Raw genomic sequence first — 14,755 nt, forward strand, 5'->3', positions numbered from 1 at the left:
AGGTCCTCAAATGGATTTTCAACTCTTAAAAAGTTTGAGGTATTTTGGAGAAGGGGAGAGAGCAAAAGCTGTTGCTGCTGAGACATGTTAGTTCAGATTCTATTCCATTCCAATAGCTTTATTACATTTGCAGACTGAATCATGTGCTCTCTGAAATTATTCGACGATGGGTGGGCTGAATTTTCCCAAGGTGGTTTAGTACTTTAGTGAGATTCATGCCAAGTTGTCATGACTGAGTTACTTTTTTCATGCAATCTTTTATTCTTCACTTCATTAATTATGCATCTGGGCCATGTGGCACCTTCCTCATAGAATTGAATCACAGGAGAGGTGGAAATGCTAACTGCTCCCAGGATCTTCCTCATTCATACTGCTGGTGGCATTACTTAAAACCCAGCCGCACACCCCTTCAGACATTGCACGTCATCTTCGAAGTGTGTGGTGCTGCATCATGAACAGAGGTGACATGGCCCAGAGAGACAACTTGGCTTCCTACTTATCCTGCAGGAAACTGGAGGTGGTGATGGATAAAGGCGCTGTGTTTTACCTGTGACCACAGCAGACTTCACCATTCTGGACCCAGATAGTGGCCCGGGTCAGTGTACTGTATCGGTAAAAAATGGAATGCATAGTGCAGAAGGAAGGTCTGACAATCCACCTCATCACAACTTTTGACACTGCTTAAATTCTCATCGAAGCTCAGACTACAATTCTAACCATTGCATGCAACTTGTCCACTCAAGGGCTGTCATCCACCTTATTCATCCAAATTACGATACCTCCCTGACTTCTGTGCTTCCTACTTGCTGAAGACATTCTACTTCCTCTCTTGTTTGTGCATCAACATGAACTGCTCTTCCACCTCCAAATTACTCCATCCCTCCCTTTGTTAAAGTGCAGGATAGGATTTCCCATAACTTGGGCCAAGACTGGCAGGAAGGTTGGGTGGGTACTGGACATAATTCGTCTCATGCCATGTTAGGAGAAAACAGGTGAGTGGCCATTTGAAGAGTACAACTGATCATGCGGGGTCAGGGAGGTGTCAAGGATCATTGAGGGCCGTTAGTTTATGGTCAGTGGCACCGCCTGGACGTAGATAATAAGTGCCCAATTTCCCCATATCATGTCTTTTGTTTCAGACTGTAAGGAGCATTGATTTGCTTAATTTTTCTTTAGGTAGTGAATTCTTACCTGCGGCTTTTAGATGTTTTTGTGGTCATGGATGTGACATTGGTGCCAGGTCATTGGGCAGTTGCAGGATATTCTGAAATAGGAGGGACAACCAGAGGTCTTGGTCCATGTCAGTTCTAATGATGTAGATTTAAAAATAAAGATGTGGTCCTACAAGCAGAATCTTGGAAGTTAGGAAATAAACTTAAAAATCACAACTTAATGGATACTAAACTCAGTTTACTCCTCGTGCTTGTAAGGTGAAGAACAGGAGAATCAACCTAATTGATGCTGAACAGAGAAGATATAATTGGGAGGGGTTTTGATTCTTGAGGCAGTGGAACCAATTTTGGGAAGATGGCACGAATACAAGCTGGATAGGTTGGACTTCAGCAGGACCAGGACACAAATTTTCACAGGGGTGTTCACTCTCCCTGGAGGGAGGGATTAACCTGAGTGGCATGGGGACGGTAACCTCAGCAGGGAGACTAAAGCAGTGAAAGAAAAAGAAGAAAACAGCACTGCCCTAAGTCCTGATGCTTCAGACTTGGCTATCACTGCGTTCCTCTGAGAAATGATCTCTCTCAGCAGTACCCCAAACACACAATCTTGAAGAGAGATGCAGCCTGGGAACACCTGCACTACCTCTCTGGTATCTCTACTGTTTTGCAGTCACTTGTTCCCTTTCTGCCCCTTTAACTTTGGTGTGACCACGTCACTCTGCACACTGTCCAGGTAGATCACATTCCTTGCAGTTACATCACAATGAAGCTGTTGCTTCAGATCCAAAATGTGGGTTTCCTGTAGCTTGAGCACACTTAATTACTCTGTATACCGGTAGTGTCTCTGACATTGCGCATTACACAGGAGATGCTTTGCCATGGCCTACACTCAAATTACTTTGCTTGCTTCCTCTGGCTTGAAGGAGATTAAAATATGTGCTTAGAACCTTACCCTGTTACTTATACTTTAAACACTTGTAACCCAAGTAGCACCACGTTTTACTTGAAATGCTGGACTTTAGAAATATACACTTGCTCTTACTTACCAATGTCACCACTCATCCCATGCTGGCTCACAGTCCACTTGAGTTTATTTTCCCTGTGATGTTACTCTTATATATTTTCAAACCTCACTCCTGTCATGCAGCTTTTCAACATTTGGTCTTCTCTAGGCTGTCTCCCACTTATGATTTTCTCTGTCTCTCAAACCTGAAAATCTTTGCCCCATCCTCTGACCTCTCAGCTGTCCCCCGACTTTCCCTGAGTCTGAACTCTCTGCCAACCCTGTAATATAGCTCAGTCTGAACTCTACCACCCCCACTCATGTGCTGAGACTGAATTCTGTCATTCCTGTAGAATCAGAGACTTCGAGGTACACAGCACAGGTACAGATCCTTTGGTCCAATTCATCCATGCCAACCAGATATCCTAACCTAATCTAGTTTCATTTGCCAGCATTTGGCCCATATCCCTCTAAATACTTCCTATTCATATACCCAGCCTTTTAAATGTTGTTATTGTACCAACCTTCACTTTCTCTGGCAGCTCACTCCATACACACACCACCCTTTGTGTGAAAAAGTTGCCCCTTAGGTCTCTTTTAAATCTTTTCCTTCTCACTTTAAACCTATGGCCTCTAGTTTTAGACTCCCCTACCCTGGAGAAAGACCATGCCCCTCATGATTTTATAATCCTCTGAGGTCACCCCTCAGCCTCTGGTGCTCCAGGGAAAACAGCCCCAGCTTATTCAGTCTCTCCTGATCACTCAAGCCCTTCAACCCTTGAACATCCTTGTAAATCTTTTCCAAACCCTTTCCAGTTTCACAGCATCCTTTCTATTGTAGGGAGACCAGAATTTCATGCAGAATTGGACGCAGTGGCCTCACCAATGCCCTACAATGCAACATGATGACCCAATGCCTATATTCAATGCACTGACCAATAAGGGCAAGCATACCAAATACCACCCTCAGTATCCTATCTTCCTGAGACTTCACTTTCAATGAACTATGAACCTGCAGTCCAAGGTCTCTTGTTCAGCAACACTCCCTAGGACATTACCATTAAGTGTAAAGTCCTACCCTGATTTGCCTTTTCAAAATGCAGCACTTGACATTTAGCTGAATTAAACTCCATCAGTCCATTGGCCCATCTAATCAAGATCTCATTGTACTCTGAGGTAACCTTCTCTGTCCACTACGCCTCTAATTTTAGTGTCATCTGCAGACTTACTTAACCATACTTCCTACATTCACAGTCGAATCATTTATATACGCTCTGATCTCTTGTGCAGTATTAAACCTCTCCACATTTGTGCTGTTTCTGCAATCTTCAGCATGCTTTTACACTTTAAGCCTCCTCACTCGTGTTGTTTCAAACTCTCTGTTGCATTCTTGTGCTGTTTTAAGTCTTTCCAATCTTGCACCAGCTATTTACTGGGCTAATTAGCCTGGGGTTTGGCACATTCCAGGAGCAGAACATGATTTGGCTGACACTTGTTCTTCAAAATTTGTTTTAAACACCAGAAAACATTGCTAATCTTCGTTTAATAAACAAAGGCATACTGTTGACTATTTTAATGTTTGTATCTTGTATTTGCCTGACCGCAACCCCCCACACTGTGATATATTGAAGTTTCAATGTGCTTTATGTCTTGCAAGTGATTGTCATGCAGGCAACTGTGTTTGACATGTGAAAAGTATTTTCTGTTGCATCAGGATATTAGGTGAGTGCTCTGCACTTTTTAAATATGAGCTTGGGGTTTTTCATATTCACCCAAGTTATCCAAACGGACAGGTAAGACCTGGATTAGCAGGTCACATTTGAGTAGCAAGAGTAGCAACATGCATTTGTATGGAATGTTTCATGTTGTAAATTATCCCTAGATGTTTCATGTGTCATATCAAAACAAAATATCCTAGAGATATTAGGACAGGTGACCAAAAACGAAGATATAGGTTCTAAGGAATGTATTAAAGGCAGATAAAGAACTCTAGGAAGGGAATTCTAGAGCTTCAGCTAAAGGGATTGTCAGTAATTATGAAAAGATTTAAATAGAGAGTATCGGATGATTCCAGGCTTTAGAAATTGGCCAGCAGAACCTACAATTTCCCTGGTAATGCCTTCAGAATCTGCTACAATGGAAGTTCCCAAGGATCCCCATGTGTAATTCCCATCTATGCTGAAATAACAAGTGGCCATCAGAAAACCTGGCTAATGAACACTGCATTTTTGCTTCACAGCCTTAATACATTCAGCAGAATGAATGGTTGCTGATGATTTCAAGATTTTAATGTGTTGCTTTTAAAATGAAATTTAGACGACAGTGTGTTAAATGCATTGTGTTTAATTCCAGGAGTAAAGACTGCATTGATATTTTTGAAATTTGGAGTACAATGGAGAACTGTTCATTGGATTCTCAAGGCGAGGATGAGGTACAGAAACAAATCAAAACGCTCCATGTAAATTATATAGTTAGCTTGATTGATTTGTTAACACAGTGCTGCACATTGTAAAGCCTTTTGATGAATAAATAATATGTAAACCTAAGTATTACCTACTTTTAGGAAAATGACGAGACAGTGAATGCTGCTGTTGCAGGGACATCTACTGCTAGAAGAGTGAGTAGCATAAATATTCTCCTACCTAACGCACTATATAATTATTAGTCATGCTGTAGGTTTTACCGCACTTGACTTCCACTGTGGGTCCAGTTCGAAGTTCCACTTGAGTATTTTGCCAATAGTACACAAAATTTGTTACTTTTCGTTGTGCCAATGCTCTGGCACTGCACTGTTCTGTGGTAACACAACTTGACGATGAAGGTTACAGTTATCACTCTGGCATTGCATAAGCAGTGAAAGTTAATGGTGAATAAACCAGGTAAAATAGAAATGGCAACTGGGGAAAAAAAATCAAAATTTTAGCAGTTCTCTACTTTGTTTATAATTCAAGAACATTTTTTCCCAAGCATAAAGTATTTAAGCTTGGGAACGGGACGGCACGGTGGCACAGTGGTTAGCACTGCTGCCTCACAGCACCAGAGACCCGGGTTCAATTCCCGCCTTGGGCAACTGTCTGTGTGGAGTTTGCACATTCCCCCCATGTGTGCATGGGTTTCCTTCGGGTGCTCCGGTTTCCTCCCACAGTCCAAAAATGTGCAAGTTAGGTAAATTGGCCATGCTAAATTGCTGCAGTGTTTAGGTGAAAGGGTAAATGTAGGGGAATGGGTATGGGTGGGTTGCTCTTCGGAGATTCTGTGTGGACTTGTTGGACTGAAGTGCCTGTTTCCACACTGTAAATGATCTAATCTAATGTTTAAGATGAGACTAATTTTCCATCCAATTGTTTAATGTTCTTGTTCATAAAGGCTTTATGAGCATCCATTCATGAATTTTTTCCCCAACTGTCTGTGTGGAGTTTTCACATTCTCCCCGTGTCTGCATGGGTTTCCTCCGGGTGCTCCGGTTTCCTCCCACAATCCAAAAAATGTGCAGGTTAGGTGAATTGGCCATGCTAATTTGCCCGTAGTGTTAGGTGAAGGGGTAAATGTAGGGGAATGGGTCTGGGTGAGTCGCGCTTCGGCGGGTCGGTGTGGACTTGTTGGGCCGAAGGGCCTGTTTCCACATTAAGTAATCTAAAAAAAAATCTAATGTCAAGTCTGAAATTTATTTATAGTATATATTTCCATCCTTGAAGTCGCTATATACTTTGAAGTTCTGTTTTTCTATTTTATTTCCACATGAAGAGCCGTGTTGGCCGCATATTTGGCCGGAATCTGAGCTATGATGTTACCACTTGGAAAACTCAATGCAGGGAACTGTTGGAGATCTTGTTTCAGTGTGAAGACTCTGAACCTTTTAGGCAGCCAGTGGACCTTGCTGAATACCCAGTAAGTTAATTTGGACTATTTTCTAGGGAAATAGAATCGCAGATGTACAGCACGGAAACAAACCCTTTGGTCCAACTCGTCCACATCAACCAGATATCCTAACCTAATCTAGTTCAATTTGCCAGCACTTGGCCTATATCCCTCTAAATCCTTCCTATTCAGATACCCATACAGATGCCTTTTAAATCCTGTAATTGTACCAGCCTCCACCACTTCCATACTCGCAGCTCATTCCATACTCTCACCACTTTCTGCGGGAAAAAGTTGTCCCTTACATCCCTTTTATATCTTTTCACCCTCGCCTTGAACCTATGCCCTCTAGTTCTGGACTCCCCCACCCTTCATAAAAACAACCTTCCAGCTCAGCGAGCAAACCTACCTCCAGAAAATCTTGTCTATTTACCCTAGCCATACTCCTCATGATTTTATAAACCTCTGAGGTCACCCCTCAGCCTCCGACGCTCCAGGGAAAACAGACCCAGTCTATTCAGCCTGTCCCTATAGAACAAATCCTCCAAACCTGGCAACATCCTTGTAAATCTTTTCTGAACCCTTTTAAGTTTCACAACATCCTTCTGATAGGAAGAAGACCAGAATTGCACGCACTGTTCCAAAAGTGGTCTAACCCTTGTCCTGTACAGTTGCAACATGACTTCCCAACTCCTTTACTCAGTGCTCTGACCGATAAAGGAAAGCATACTAAATGCCGCCTTCACTATCCTATCTACCTTGACTCAACTTTCAAGGAAATGTAAACTGGCATTCCAAGGTCTTTTGGTTCAGCAACACTCCTTAGGACCTTACCATTAAGTGTGTAAGTCCTGCTTTGATTTTTCCTTTCCAAAATGCAGCACCTCATATTTATCTAAATTAAACTCCATCTGCCACTCCTCAGCCCATTTGTCCATCTGATCAAGATTTCGTTTTCACCTCCTTCGCTGTCCACTATGCCTTCCATTTTGGTGTCATCTGCAAACTTACTAACTATACCTCCTATGTTCACATTCATATCATTTATATAAATGATGAAAAAATTAAGTAAAATATTACCATTTCTTTCAATAAACATAGTAAACGTATTAAGGATAATTCTTTTGAGGCATGGTTTACGTAAAGAAAAAATCACAGGTGCTTGAGTGTTTAACATGAAACCAAAAAGTGTATGTTTGAGAACCGGGAAAGCTGAAGTGAAATTCTTGAACTTTGCAGTGTTGTTGGTGTTTTGGTTATATAGTCATAGAGATGTACGGCACGGAAACAGACCCTTTGGCCCAACCCATCCATGCCGACCAGATATCCCAACCCAATCTAGTCCCACCCGCCCGCACCCGGCCCATATCCCTCCAAACCCTTCCTATTCATTTACCCATCCAAATGCCTCTTAAATGTTGCAATTGTACCAGCCTCCACCACTTCCTCTGGCAGCTCATTCCATACACGTACACCCTCTGCGTGAAAAAGTTGCCCGTAGGTCCCTTTTTATCTCTTTCCCCTCTCACCCTAAACCTATGCCCTCTAGTTCTGGACTCCCCGACACTCCAGGGAAAACAGCCCCAGCCTGTTCAGCCTTTCCCTATTGCTCAAATCCTCCAACCCTGGCTTTTTTGTGAGGAGGCCCAACTGCTTTCTTTTAACCTGTTAATTTAATGCAAATATTCTGGTATGAGACAACTTCAAACAAAAAACAATTACACACATTCTGTAGAATATTCCATTTTATTTTCAAATGAATTCTTGGACTCTTCTGAAACAAGTATTAACTGATAGACTTGTCGATTTTGGTAAAATTTTGTTTAAAAACAAAAAGTTGGTTAAACTTCTTTTTTGTTTGAGGTTTATTTCTCCTCATTCTTTCCGCTAGAGATGACAGTCACTAGAATTTTGACATTGTTTCCAAAATAGGTAAGAGTAATTTTAAAAAAAACATGAAAAACTAGAAAAAGTTTACTGAACTAAAAGCAAGTCCAGGTTTTCTTTTGGAAAGAAAAGCAATTCCTTTAACAGTTGAAGCAGAAAAGGTAGGTCATATTCCCTCCCTGACAGATTCTTTTGACACGCTTTTGTTTTGATCATAAAGTTAATGAAATGTTAAAAGTCATTATGAAAATCAGTTTTGAAAGGATAATAGATAAGGAGGTTGCCTCTTTAAGCCTCCTACCTGCCCTTGCCTCTGACTGCCCTTGTCCCCAGCCCTGCAAGGAGGAGGAAAAACACTTGGCTACTGGCCACTGAAGGACCACCCTCCATTAATAGTAGACCGCAACTGATGGACTTTAACTCCCAGAAACTGCTGGCCTCTGATTGGTAGTGCCTCTGGTGATACACTGAGATTTGTGATAAGGGAAAATATTTGTCTTTGCTTGCCTGTCAACTCTTAATAACCTGATTGACAGGCAATTCGGTGAATTTACTCTACGGTGCGGGTGGTTTGTTTTTTGCTGAAATGAATCAAATTTAAGCAAGTCATGTTTTCTCGTTAAAACTAATGCAAATTCTGAAGGTGCATTCTGTAGGACTTTATTTGAATACATGCATATTGAAACACTGAGCTTTGCTAAATTCAGACATTGGAAATACTTTTAAAATAAATTTTAATCAATGAATAATGTAACTATTTACAGTACCTCCTCACTGCCTCCTAAACTTCATACTTCATGATTTTCCTGGTCACTACAAATCCTTCCCTCCCTGACTTTCTGACATGTGTCCTTTCACACTGATCTTCTGACTTGAGGTCTTTGCCCTTCCCTAGCCTCTCCCTGTTTCGGACACTGATACTGTGTTTCACAGCCTCTGCCCTCCACCAGCTCACTGAACTTCCTAATCCTTAACTGGCCTGTCTTGAACCCGTGTTCCTGTTTAAGATCTTCATCCGATGTTAACACTCTGGAGTTGTAAAAGTGAAAGTCCCAATATTCCAGAAATGCCAAGTTGGAATGTTATAATCCATGTCTTATTTAAATGTTCCGGCCACCACTACTCTCTTCTGAACCCTCACTGAGAATGAGGGCTCTTTAGATTAATGACACCATTATGAGGAAGGAGTATCTTTGACAGTCATTTAAAACAAATATATCGGCACCATTTAGTTTTGCATTTTCACAAGCCAAGAGCTCTGACATCAGATTGGGATCTTGGAGAGGGAAGCAGAACAGGGCCAAATAGGAGAACAGGAAGCTTAGTGGGAAGGTGGGGGAAAAGGCCTTTCCAGAATTCTCCAGTCAAGCTGCATGGGGATCAACATAAACTCCTCTTGAATGCTCAATGAAATTATAGACCATATTAAATTAACAATATTAAAATTTATTATACGGAGCAAATTTTTTAGTAATGCCATTTTATATCAGTTTGCCACCAGGTTGATATCTGAAACACAATTTTCTAAAGATAATTTTTAATTTTTAAATGATTGAATTTATCATGAAAGTCTTCATTGGTGTTTCCATGGGTTATTTAAAAAGTTTGAAAAATTATGGAGTCTTACAGGTTCCAAAGTCAGTAATTTTGTAAAGACAGGAATGAGATTTTTCTGACTTTATGCAGAATTCCAACCTTTGTTTTTTGATTCAACTTTTACATTGCTTTGAACGTCCAGAATATAGCACAGGTAAATAGACTGGTGACCCCTTCGACAGTTTTTATTGAACAAAGAATCTCTACCATGCAAGGTAATCTTAGGATCTCTGGAGTGCAGAAAGAGATCATTTGGCCCATCGAGTCTGCACCAACTCACTCATCCCTGTAACTTCATGTACAGGTCTTACAATGACCAACCTCCTAACCTGCACAGTGAAGGGTAATTTAGCATGTCCAATCCACCTAATCTGCACATCAATGACCTAAAGGGGGAAACTGAAGGAAATTGATGCAGACACTGAGTGAATATACAAACTCCACACAGTCAATCACCCAAAGCTGAATCGAACCCAGGTCCCTGTTGCTGTGAGTACTAACCAGTGCTGCTCCAAATCCTGAGAGTACGATTATAGATGAACTGACGTATAATGCAAGGTTTCGATATCTATGCAAAACTGCAACTTTGCAAATTTGTGTTGTATTTGAAAGAAAAAATGGTAACAAAATACTTCAGTTTGGTTATGCACATGTCATAGATTTGAAATTAGAAATGCTACTGGGACCCTCCTTTGTGGAGAAGGGTGCCTCTAAGTAAAGAGGGATTTTATACATGATTTTAAATGCTTATTTTTGATCTGTGATCATTTGTAGGATTACAGGGATATTATACACACTCCAATGGACCTGGCAACAATAAAACATGCATTAGAAATAGACAATTATGAAAGTCCCATTGAACTTTGCAAAGATGTGCGATTAATTTTCAGCAATGCTAAAGCTTATTCTCCAAACAAGAAGTCTAAGGTAATCTGAATAGATCACTCTTGAAGTATTAAATCATATGAACATTTCATACTTTTTTGGAAATGTGTTAACTTGTGTATGCATTTTGAAGTCAATGGAAATAAAAATCAGTAATCTCCTTGTCCCCTTATTCTCCCTCACTCCTATCCCCATTTCATCTCTACCTCCTGTCTTTCACACTCTGTCCCTCCCACATTGGCCCTCTTCATCCCTCCTGTTCTTTGCCCCCTCCATTCCTTTCTCTTGCCTGCTCCTTGTCTTGTCACCATCTTGCTTATTCTCCCAAATCACCTATCTAGAAAAGAATTTGAAGATGGGGCTTATCACAATCAAGAAAGTGAGAAAATGATATAGAAAAACTCTTGCTGTTAATTTCAAATGGATTATGTGGGGACTTAAAATGATTCCATGAGAATGTTGCTGTGCAATGAATTGCAGTACTATATTCTGAACAGCTATGTTTTTTCTTAAAAAAAAATTAGATATACAGCATGACTCTGAGGCTGTCTGCATTTTTTGAGGACCAAATTCGAACAATTGTCTCTGATTATAAAACTGCGCTAAAATACAATAAAAGGAGTCAGCACAAACAAAGATATAAGAAATGCCTCCGTAGCTCTGAAGCCTCCAGATCAAGTAGCAGAGCTTCCAGGTATGTTACCTTGCAGGGCATTATTTGCTTTAAATGACTTGTACACTTTGTTTTTAAGCCAGTGCGTGTCATTAAGTTGACCTTCGTAGTGTACTTAGTATGTTCATACTGTGGATAGGGAGGGTTAATGGAGCTGGTTGTAAATTGTCAGAAAATTTGCAAACTGTACTTGGGGAGACTCACTCTTGAAGAGTTGTAGGCATAATGCTGTAATACCAGCTATGATGCACCTCATCAAACCTGCAACTCGGTCTATTTTTTGTGTACGCTAGCTTCTTTTTGAAACATAGAAACATTGGAAATAGGAACAGGAGTTAACCACTCAAGCCAACTCCTCCATTCAATATGATTGATCATGGCTGATTTTCCTGCTGAGTACCCCATTCTTGTTTGGTCCCCATACCCTTTGATCCCTTTGGTCTTGAAAAGTGTATCCAACACCTTGAAAACATTAGTGGGAGACAGGCGGAGATTTTAGATTTTAGATTACTTAGTGTGTGAATGAACAAGTTTCTATTCAAAACATATTTGCAGGATAGTTTTTTTTTAAAAAAAGGGCATTTCTGTTTAAAAAAGAAATTAAATGGAATGATGAAACATGTTCAGCATGGGAGTGTTGGATGCTTCCAATATAACTGACTGCAAATTTGTAGTTAATGTTATGCAGGCTAGGCATGAAAATTATAGTGTCAAATTACTAGTATGTGTAGATTGCGTAACCTAGCACGTTTGCTGGACAGCAGAACTTCAGAAAATAAAGAAAATATAATATATATTTATATCAATGAAAACTGCGTTCTTTAAAGTGCTATTCACTGGTACAATAGTTTAGTTACCATTTATAACTTCAAAGTTACTTGCAATCATCTTGAATTTATTTGTGTTTCTGCAATCTTTAGTCCAGAACAAAAATGGAAGCCCGTGAAGCCTCAGGCAAAAGTGGAGCATATTTCCAAAATATCTACCTCATTACATTCATCGCAGAACAGCACAAGTAGTACTGCAGATAGTGCCTGCAGTGATGCTTCTGAGCATTCTTCGACATCAGCCAGGATAAGGAACATGAAGGCTAAGACAACTGTCCTAACCATAAAGAAAGATAGAAAAGTAGACTTGCCCAATGGGTCAGTTGGATCAACAACAGGTGAGTAAACAGATTTCTGTTTAATATTTTTGTGGTAAGTTTTACTGTGTCTAAGATGCTACCTCCATGCAAGTTGTTTAATAAGTAGGTCATCGGAAAGTGTAGTTTTGTATCCATTTCTTTACTTTCATATGCCAGGTTTCATGGGCATATGCAAACACTTTCTTGGTCGTCATGAATTATTGGTATATAGGTTTTAAAATATTGGTGTGACCTTTGCAAGGTTGCTCACCAATTACCTCAAAGAAAGCTCCATATTTTGTACAAATTTAGCTTAAATTTTGAGAGACTGCATTCAGAATATTGATTTATTTATTTGAGTATTTAACCATTCAAGCAGTGGGTGATGGGCTGATGATATCAGGAAATGTTCATTCAGTAACAATGATAATACTTAATGGAATAAGGCAACAGCTTTATTAGCTTAATGCAGGTCTTGCTTCCTGATTTAGCCAAGGTCTCACAGCAAAAAACATCTCTCTTACATCTCTGATCTTCTGACTAGAGAGCAAATACTTATCTTCAGTTTCAAATTCAGCATACACTTTGGCTCCAAAACTGGTGCTTATTAAACTTTTCCAAGCTACAACCAATGTGCATGAATAATGACATTCTTGAACACTCACTAGTCGAAATAATGTCTGATATGTACAGTGTATATAAAAAATCATTACATTTAAAATAGTTAAGTTAAAACTTACACAGTGAAATACTGTATAAATCCAGCATGATGAATTAAATGCAAAAGTGAAAAAGAACTAAACTGCACCAAAACCTGATCAGAATATTGCAACTGACAGTTGTGAAAAAGAACTATAGAAGAACTGTCAGAATAGAAGTATGGTTTTGCGTTTCTGAAGGAGCTCTAGTCAAAATCTCCTTTCAAAATGCAGAGCTCCCTTCTTTTGTCTGGAAAAAGTTGTGCTGGATTGCCATGCTTAAGAAAATCCAGACTTTTATTTTAAGAATAACTTGAGATTAATTGATTAATATAACTTGATTATCACTAAAGTAAAATGAATCTTATGATTCACTGGGGTAGCACACTGGAAATTAAACCCTGCTATTTCTGGAGTAGTCACAGACATTAAAGACTTCAAAATAAGTTCACAAAATTCCCCAATTTACCTGATTTTCTGATTCAATTTGATTAAAAAAAACAGATTTCTGTACTAAAGGAATTACTACGTATTGCGAGTAATTAGGCTCTAGCGACAGGTAAACCGTTATGTCTGCATATAGCACTGCAAAATAAAACTCTAATTCCCTTTGTATATCCACCTTACTCACCGATGTATAGACTGGGGGAAGAAAGGATGGGTAGAGGGGAAATACCGTAAAACAGTTCAATAGTCTGTTCTAAAGTTCTATGGAGTTGGTTTTTGCTAATGTGAAAATTCCTTTCAAATGCTCCATTACTTTGCAAAGGGCTGCTTCACTTGTAACGTCTGATTTAATCAATTATAAGTCGCAGCAACTGTTGAAGGAAAGATTAACAGATTTTCTTTCAGTTTAAAGTGAGATTTCACTCGAGACCAGAAAGAGAAATGCTGACGTAGGTTTGCTTGCTGAGCTGGAAGGCTCCCAGGAGAACCAGTTCCACCATAGGACACACCAGATGGCCTCCTCCTTTAGAGACCGCAATTTCCCTTCCCATGTGGTTAAAGATGCCCTCCAACGCATCTCGTCCACATCCCGCACCTCCGCCCTCAGACCCCACCCCTCCAACCGTAACAAGGACAGAGCGCCCCTGGTGCTCACCTTCCACCCTACAAACCTTTGCATCAACCAAATCATCCACCGACATTTCCGCCACCTCCAAAAAGACCCTACCACTAGGGATATATTTCCCTCCCCACCCCTTTCCGCCTTCCGCAAAGACCGTTCCCTCCGTGACTACCTGGTCAGGTCCACACCCCCCCTACGACCCACCCTCCCATTCTGGCACTTTCCCCTGCCACCGCAGGAACTGTAAAACCTGTGCCCACATCTCCTCCCTCACCTCTATCCAAGGCCCTAAAGGAGCCTTCCACATACATCAAAGTTTCACCTGCACATCCACCAATATCATTTATTGTATCCGTTGCTCCCGATGTGGTCTCCTCTACATTGGGGAGACTGGGCGCCTCCTAGCAGAGCGCTTTAGGGAACATCTCCGAGACACCCGCACCAATCAACCAAACCGCCCCGTGGCCCAACATTTCAACTCCCCCTCCCACTCTGCCGAGGACATGGAGGTCCTGGGCCTCCTTCACCGCCGCTCCCTCACTACCAGACACCTGGAGGAAGAATGCCTCATCTTCCGCCTCGGAACACTTCAACCCCAGGGCATCAATGTGGACTTCAACAGCTTCCTCATTTCCCCTTCCCCCACCTCATCCTAGTTTCAAACTTCCAGCTCAGTTACTGTCTCCTTGACTTGTCCGACCTGCCTATCTTCTTTTCCACCTATCCACTCCACCCTCTTCTCTTTGACCTATCACCTTCATCTCCTCCCCCACTCACCCATTGTACTC

General features: G+C 40.8%; 1 protein-coding gene across 2 annotated transcripts in view; it reads left to right on the forward strand.

Annotated features, from left to right (window-relative positions):
* Window positions 1–14,755, forward strand: part of LOC140486459 (bromodomain and WD repeat-containing protein 1-like) — a 212,412-nt gene that overhangs the window by 185,173 nt on the left and 12,484 nt on the right. For both annotated transcript variants that reach the window (XM_072585656.1, XM_072585657.1), the window contains 6 exons: window positions 4,528–4,606; window positions 4,739–4,792; window positions 5,920–6,063; window positions 10,291–10,443; window positions 10,926–11,095; window positions 11,995–12,239. In XM_072585656.1, the coding sequence (XP_072441757.1) occupies window positions 4,528–4,606; window positions 4,739–4,792; window positions 5,920–6,063; window positions 10,291–10,443; window positions 10,926–11,095; window positions 11,995–12,239 (845 nt within the window). The remainder of the gene's footprint in view (window positions 1–4,527; window positions 4,607–4,738; window positions 4,793–5,919; window positions 6,064–10,290; window positions 10,444–10,925; window positions 11,096–11,994; window positions 12,240–14,755) is intronic.

This window comes from Chiloscyllium punctatum, chromosome 15, assembly GCF_047496795.1.
Source record: "Chiloscyllium punctatum isolate Juve2018m chromosome 15, sChiPun1.3, whole genome shotgun sequence".
Classification (NCBI taxonomy): domain Eukaryota; kingdom Metazoa; phylum Chordata; class Chondrichthyes; order Orectolobiformes; family Hemiscylliidae; genus Chiloscyllium; species Chiloscyllium punctatum.